Source organism: Dryas octopetala, chromosome 9 (assembly GCF_963921425.1).
Source record: "Dryas octopetala chromosome 9, drDryOcto1.1, whole genome shotgun sequence".
Classification (NCBI taxonomy): Eukaryota; Viridiplantae; Streptophyta; class Magnoliopsida; order Rosales; family Rosaceae; genus Dryas; species Dryas octopetala.
In genome coordinates this window covers 17180187-17188651 of record NC_141374.1, presented here as the reverse complement: position 1 = coordinate 17188651, position 8465 = coordinate 17180187, and the positions used below count along the sequence as shown (strand labels likewise).

Here is an 8465-nt window from a genome sequence, read left to right as displayed (position 1 = left end):
CTTCCCACATTTGGGCAATACATGCATACTTATTCTAAGAAAAATAAATACATCAATAATTGGCATGCAATTAAGCAATTTAGTTAAACAAAATTACCACTTGAACTCATATACAAATGATAATGAATGATTAACAAAATTCTCTGGTGAATAGTAATGTATCAATATACAAATGGTAATGCATGAAGGAGTACAACTGATAATGTACCAAAAAATAAATAGTAATGCATCAAGGCATAAATGGTAATACATCGAGTTACGAATAATAATGCATGACAGTACAAATTTCAATGCCTAATGGTACAAAAGGCTTAACAAGTTACAAATAACAATGTATTAAAGTACAAATGGTAATTAGGTAATATATCAAGATACAAATGCATTAGGTACCAATGGTAATGTATAAAGGTAGAAATAGTGATTTCATAAGTGTAGGCATGGTAATGCATAAAGGAACAAATGGTAATTACATAAATATATGAATGGTAATGAATCAAGGTAAAATGGAAAATAAATCAAGATTCACATGGTAATTGATAAAGGTACGAATACTAATGCATCAATGTATGAATAGCCGCAAATCAACGGCTGACACGTGGCGTCTCAGAAATTTGCCGGGCCCTTGTCTTTTTGGGCCACCGCACAGCCCATCAGCCCTAGGCCCTCAGTTAAAGAAAAGGATATATAAAATAAATAAATAAAAAAGACGCGGTTTTTGCCTTTTTGGTCCCAAAAAATAGAAATAGAAATTATAGAAGTCGTTGAAAACGACGAGAGCTTCACCTCCATAGCAGCCTCGGACCTTGACCCCCACCTAAACCTCTCTGCACAACGTTAATCATTTAATCTGTCTCTAAAACTTTGAATCCCAGAGACACAGAATTGCTTTGTGCAGAGAAAACTGCACAACGTTTTCTTCAATTTCTTAGTTTCTTTTTATTTAGATAAAATTATAAGATTAATTTGTTGGTGACAAAATGGGTTGCACTACTAGCAAAAACGCCGAGACAAAGGCGAACAGGACAGCTCGCTGGCGATCCACCGGCATTGTTGGTTTGCGGGACCGCAAATTGAAGGCAATTTCTCTCTCTGTCTCTCTCCCCTATATATATGTGTTTGTGTGTATTGGTTGTATTTATGGGTATGTATGATTTGAATTTTTTTTGTTATTTTTTGGATGTTTGTATTCGAATTAGGGGAAGGGAAATTGGGTATTAAATGTTTGGGAGGAAAGAGGAGGAAGGTGGGTGGAATAAATTGATTGGTTTTGATAAAGTTGGTTCATACTTAATTGGATTGTGTAAATGACTTTTATTTTTTGAACATAAATTTAGACTGATCATCATGCATACATGCATATTAGTTTATGGTTTTCTTAGGGGCCTTTATGAATTGGTGGGTTACGCATATTGTATAGTTGGTGCTTACAAAATTGCAAACAAGAAGTATGAGAAAACTGGATTGCTTTGTGGTGTTGATTGGGATGTTTCAATGTGGTCTCAAGTTTATCTGAAATGGTTTCTCTTTTATTTGACGTATGTGGAATATAGCCTTTCGGTTTAGCAAGTAAAACAGTAATTTGACATTTTGATCTGTACTGTATTTATATAAATGCATGCATAAACCTGTAGTCTATGGTTTATCTATGCTGCAAATTTTTAGACATAAACACAAAGCATCGAAGTTTGGTGGTTTCATTTGTACAAGTTATGAAGCATAAATATTGATGCTATATTTATAAAACTAGGTGACTTCCTAAGAGATGCTTTGCCTCATTATATTGTGTGTGTGTGCATGCGCACATATTCTAGGTATTTACTTATTGATTACTTCTTATGGAACAGACATTTCCAGATGAAGTTCTTGATCTGGACAGATCTGTACGCACTCTTGATTTAACAAACAATAAAATAGGTAATGTGCTTTCTATGCGAGACATATGATTCACCAATTTAGTAATGCAGTTTTATGTGTAAGGCATCTGATTTTCCACCAATTTAACCTTAACAATAGAGATTTTCTCATGGCTTGGTTTCCAAGCTTTCAAATATTTATAAATTTTAAAGAATGAAGCTTAAATACTTGAAAATCTTTTTTACTTTTCTTTTTTTGCATGCAGTTGACATTCCTATGGATATTAGCAAATTAGTAAACCTGCAGCGTGTTGTTAATTTGGCTCGCATTTGAAGATTTACTGGTTCATGGGGGATTTCCATGGTATTCTAGGATGAAGTTAGGAGTCCAAATAGGTGTTGGAAGGTTATTAATTCCTGGTGCGTTTTGGACTTCATTTTGGGCAAGTTTTGAGGTTTTCCTTGTGTATAAAGGAAACTTATTTCCTACTCAAAGTTAACTTTCTTCCTACTTTATCTAGGATTGTAATATAAGGCCTATGGTTATAAATAGGACCTTAGGGGCTTAGAAAAATGAGAGAGAATCAGATTAGAGCGAGCAAGTCCTTAGGATTCTTGGGAGGCACACAATCTAGAATTGGTGAGATCAAGATTAGGTAATTAATCTTGGGTGAGAGATCTAGGGTTTTGGGAAACACTTTGTGAAAGGGTGTACAAGGGATTTGGGGATTGGGTTATGTGATTTAGTCCAATTGTAATCTTAATACTTATTATTCTCATAGTGAAGAACGGAGATCTCTCCCGGGGACGTAGGCAGGAATTTTGCCGAACCTCGTAACAAATCTCGGTGTGATTGTGTGTGCTTGTTGGTTTATATTTTCTGTTTTCTTGGCTGTGTTTGTTATTTATCTTTCATCGAATTATTGCTTGTACGCCGTGACGGTGGGAATTAAGATTTAATTCTCAAACTACATCAACAAGTGGTATCAGAGCCAGGTTTCGTGTTCATCGATCGTGGTTCCGTGTTTATCGATCGAGGGTAGTTTGTCATGGCAGCGGGAAGTAGTGGTGTTTCATCCTTTAAGGTGGAGCAATTTGATGGAAGAGGTAACTTTACTCTATGGCAAAAGAGAGTGAAGGATGTCCTAGTTTCGCAAGGCTTGGCACGCGCCTTGAAGGGAAAGGAAGTAGGAAAACCGGCAAAGATGACAGATGATGACTGGGAAGACTTGGAGTGCAGGTGTGTGAGCACAATTCGGCTTTATATTGCTGATAATATTATCAACAATATAGATGAAGATTCTGCCCCGGAATTGTGGAAGAAACTAGAAAAGCTTTATTTAGCTCAGAAGTCTATGGCCACAAAGTTGAATCTGAAGCGGGACATATATAAGCTGAAGATGGAAGCGGGTGCAAATCTCATGGATCATATGAACGTGTTCAAAGGACTGCTAAATCAACTCGAAAGAGTTGGGGTAAAGATTGAGGAAGAAGATCGAGCCCTCTTACTTCTAACCTCACTTCCTGATACATATGACAACATAGTGGATATCTTCTTGTATGGTAAGGATACACTGAAGATGGAGGAGGTCGAGTCAACTCTCTTGTCTAGTGAAAGGAGAAAGAAAGTTGAGGATAAAGATTCCTTGTTTGTTGCTCATGGTCAAAGAGGAAGGCAAACTACCAAGGGTTCTAGTGATAATAGCAAGGCTAGATCAAAGGGTAGTGGTAAGGGCTGGCAGTGCTACAAGTGCAAAGAGTGGGGACACATAAAGAAGGACTGTCCGACTTGGAATAAGAAGGATGGTCATGGCTCTACAGCGGTAGCAGACTATAATGAATCTGGAGAACTTCTCACAGTCTCTATAGGTAACACTTCTTCTCATGGTGATTGGATATTGGATTCGGGTTCTACTCACCATATATGCTCTAGGAATGAATATTTTGAAAAGTTTCAAGAATCAAAGGGAGGATCTTTCTCTTTGCCTGACGGGTCCAAAGTTGACGTCATGGGGGTTGGAACGGTGAAGATCAAGATGTTCAATGGGGTGGAACATACTTTGGGTGGAGTCGCTTATGTCCCAAAGCTACAAAGGAATTTGATATCCTTGAGTAGGTTGGATTCCAAGGGCTACCTGGTTTAATAGCAGGTGGAGTCATGAAAATTACTCATGGAAGCATGGTCCTAATGAAGGGAGAGAAGTGTGGTGGTTTATATCGTTTGATAGGAACTCAAACCTCGATGGTTGGTTGGAAACAAAATGCACAAGAAATCAAGCGCTTGAGGAAGGTCTCGTTTGCGGGTACAGCAGAGACGGTTGTGACATGTTTCCAAGGTTCAAACGATGGTGAGAAAGGAGATCCTACTGGAGGAGGGGGTGAATCGAGGCCCCTCTTCGGTGCTAACCGGTAATTGGTTACACGATGCAGCTGCACATAGGTATTGGCCGTGCGAATCAAGGGTGGACCATAGTTTCTTGATTCGGGTTATGTGTAGTTGGTACAAGGTCAAGGCCAATGGTATTTGGTGCAAGGTAATTTGCATGATATGCTCGCCAAGGTGGAGATTGTTGTTAATTTGGCTCGCATTTGAAGATTTACTGGTTCATGGGGGATTTCCATGGTATTCTAGGATGAAGTTAGGAGTCCAAATAGGTGTTGGAAGGTTATTAATTCCTGGTGCGTTTTGGACTTCATTTTGGGCAAGTTTTGAGGTTTTCCTTGTGTATAAAGGAAACTTATTTCCTACTCAAAGTTAACTTTCTTCCTACTTTATCTAGGATTGTAATATAAGGCCTATGGTTATAAATAGGACCTTAGGGGCTTAGAAAAATGAGAGAGAATCAGATTAGAGCGAGCAAGTCCTTAGGATTCTTGGGAGGCACACAATCTAGAATTGGTGAGATCAAGATTAGGTAATTAATCTTGGGTGAGAGATCTAGGGTTTTGGGAAACACTTTGTGAAAGGGTGTACAAGGGATTTGGGGATTGGGTTATGTGATTTAGTCCAATTGTAATCTTAATACTTATTATTCTCATAGTGAAGAACGGAGATCTCTCCCGGGGACGTAGGCAGGAATTTTGCCGAACCTCGTAACAAATCTCGGTGTGATTGTGTGTGCTTGTTGGTTTATATTTTCTGTTTTCTTGGCTGTGTTTGTTATTTATCTTTCATCGAATTATTGCTTGTACGCCGTGACGGTGGGAATTAAGATTTAATTCTCAAACTACATCAACACAGCGACTGGTAAGAATTTTGTATTTCACTATTGTACGTATACTGTGGCTCCCTCTCCTAAATTCATGATCCATTTCCTAAATTCATGCTGTACAAGCAATTTGGCATGTATAATATTTGCAGGACTTCAAATTTCATTGTTGTCATTGAGCAGCCAAGGATAAATAGAGAGTGACTGGTTTTTTGTGATGATAATGATGCTCCTCTTTTACTGAGTTAAAGGTCACAATAATCAGTGGAATGTTGTATGAAATTTAGTGTTATTTTTTAAATATTTTTAATGCATTGGTTAGATTACCAGAACCAACATACATGAAAAGAAAAAGTGTTTTCTTTTAATGAGAAATATGAACAGCTAATATATTTGACATAAATTGAATGTTGTCTACATGAGGGATATTTGTTGAATAGTAATGGAAAATTTGTTCTTTCATACGTTGGGATGATCAGTAGACAGTTAAAAATTTGAATTGCTCTTTCAGATTTTAGCTGATAACCTCATTGACCGACTACCAATGAATATGGCGAAACTAGAGTCTCTAAAAGTTATGACACTTGATGGAAATCGAGTTTCTTCCTTTCCTGATGAATGTAATTCTCTTTTCTAAGTAAGATAATGTTATTTAATTTAGGCTTATTCACGCCAATGCCCCCAAAAAGTAACTTCGATTTTCAATTTGCCCCTTGAAACTTCATTCCTCCCACTTTACCCCCCGAACTTTACAAAATATCACATTTCGACAAGTCCGTTACAAGCTCCGTCAAATAAGTTGACGTGGCAGTTTATTGCCCCTTCCACATAAGCGCCACGTAGACTTTTTTGACGGATTCATAGACAGACTTAATGGAATATGGTATTTTGTAAAGTTTGAGGGGCAAAGTGGGAGGAATGAAGTTTCAGGGGGCAAATTGAAAATCGAAGTTACTTTCAGGGGGTATTGACGCGAATAAGCCTTTAATTTTATATCTTTAACTTCATGGTTCTGTCTGCAAATTTCATGGAGTCATTGTTTCTTTCAAAGACTTCATCACAGGTTTCTAACTAACAATATTATGTTTCCTGTGTCTAGTGGGACAGTTGGTGAGACTTGAGCGGTTGTCCATCTCTAGAAATTCCTTACAATATTTGCCTGAGACTATTGGAAGCTTGCGCAATGTAAGTGCTTTGGGCTTTTCAATGTATTTAACTTTTTTCTGTTCCTGTGATTAGGGATTTTATGTCCCCCATATGATTGGGACAATAGCAAGGATGATGGTGATGATTAAAAAAAGTACAAGTCAATGGAAAATGCTTTATGAGAATCTTATTTTCACTTTTAAAATTTTGGAATATGAAACATTTAGCATTTCTTTGAAAACTCCGGATCTAATATGGTTTGTTTAATGCAGTTAGTGCTTTTAAATGTATCGAACAACAAGTTAAAGTCTCTTCCAGAATCAATCGGGAGTTGCTTCTCTCTGGAAGAATTGCAAGCAGATGGTATGTTTAAATCTTTTTCTATTATTTTCCCTATTGATTCCATTTTATAGGTTTTTTTGTGTTCCATTTTTTAGATGCTGAGTTGATTGTTTTGTTTCTGTAATGTGGTTCTATGGTTTTTTTTTTTTTTCTACTTTATATAAGCATATGACTCACAGCTTCTTTTATTCTGGATGCCTCTTCAGATAATTCAATTGAAGATATTCCTGAATCAGTGTGCAACCTTGTCCACTTAAAGTCACTTTGCTTAAACAATAATAATGTGAAGCAGGTATCATTTTTACAGATCACGAATTTCATTTGATTTTCTAAATTACATTTACATCTAAGTTGAGAAGTTAAGAGTATTTATCAGGCTTTTGGTTTCCATGTGCTTTGTCTCCCCAACTCTCCCTACCCATCTTTAAAAGGATGTTCAGTAGACTTTTGGTTTTTAATGCTCCTATTACTTTTGTATCGTTGGCCATGCCTGTGTTGATTTATGACTCTCTTGTTGGACAGATACCTTCTAATCTGTTGAAAGACTGTAAAGCTCTGCAGAATATTTCCCTGCATGGCAACCCTATTTCAATGGATCAGTTTCAGCAGGTATGCCACATTTTCCTGATGTAGTGTTTCACTTTTACCTTTTTTTCCCTAGCAATACTTTTTATGTATATTTGAACATTTACCACCCCCTGATAAAAATCTAGATGGAAGGATTCCAAGAGTTTGAAGCAAGGAGGAAGAAGAAGTTTGACAAACAAATTGACTCAAATGTGATGATCAGTTCCAAAGGCCTTGATGAGGGTGTTGATCATTGAGAGCGTGCCTTGTTGGTGGGTGCTGTAAATTCAGATAAGGTTTTGCTGTAGCTTGGGACGGACGTCATTGTTATTTATCAATCTTGTCACATGCAAAATAAAAAGTATCCAAACTCAGTTTTGTTGCATTGTACATTTGTACTATTTTCTTCAATACTTGTCTGTCATTGGCAAGCTTGTATATGAAAGGGTGGGTGGGAGGAATTGGGTACACATTTGAACTACAAAATGTTACATCTATTGATGAATATAGTGAGAATTGATCCAGTTTCGCGACAGATTTGATTCGACCAAACTGGCAGTTGATATTTGTTCTTAGGCTTATTCATACCATTGCCTTCTGTAAGATACACTTTTTTTTACTTTGTCCCCTGAAACTTAAATCATCTCAGTTTACCACCTGAACTTCGTAAAGTTGTTGCAAAAGACCCTATGCCGTTAACTCTGTCAATTTTTCCGTTAAAAAAGCTGACATGGCACCTATATGGCATGAGTGAGACCCTTTTTGAGTTATGTAAGATCCATGTAGACAAGCAAAATTATAAAAAATTGACATGGATCTTATTATTTTTAGTTTAAAAATTATTTTTTTTGTCCACATGGATTTTACATAACTAAAAAAGGGTCTCACTCATGCCATATAGGTGTCACGTCAGCTATTTTAACGGAAAAATTGACAGAGTTAACGGCATAGGGTCTTTTGCAATAACTTTGTGAAGTTCAAGTGGCAAACTGAGAGGATTTAAGTTTCAGGGGGCAAAGTGAAAAAAAGTGTATCTTACAGGGAGCAATGGTGTAAATAAGCCTTGTTCTTATGTCCACCAGCATTCTTGAATTTAATTTTCCAGCGCTATCCTTGAATCCTTCTTAATTTCTGCCTCATTTGAGGGTAGTGAAGCAAAGATTTCTGGAAAAATATTTCGTCCCCATAATATTTTTTAGTTGGGGTCCGACCCAAATATTTCGGTGGGCAAAAATCAGGATTTGAGACATGATAATTTTTAATGTAAAAAAAAAAAAATTGCGGAATTTGGGATCATAAATCTTGACTTTAAATTCTACATAGATATATATTTTCTAAATTTTCAAGA

General features: G+C 36.8%; 1 protein-coding gene across 1 annotated transcript; it reads left to right on the top strand.

Moving 5' to 3' along the window:
• The first annotated feature begins 752 nt into the window (after positions 1-752).
• On the top strand, positions 753-7682 carry LOC147275027 (Leucine-rich repeat (LRR) family protein). The gene is made up of 10 exons (XM_086256695.1): positions 753-1076; positions 1845-1914; positions 2120-2162; positions 5097-5124; positions 5574-5682; positions 6162-6247; positions 6481-6571; positions 6757-6842; positions 7073-7159; positions 7264-7682. Exons 1-10 carry the CDS (start codon positions 978-980, stop codon positions 7372-7374), a joined length of 810 nt encoding a protein of 269 aa, XP_086112821.1. The 5' UTR covers positions 753-977; the 3' UTR covers positions 7375-7682.
• The last annotated feature ends 783 nt before the right edge of the window (positions 7683-8465 follow it).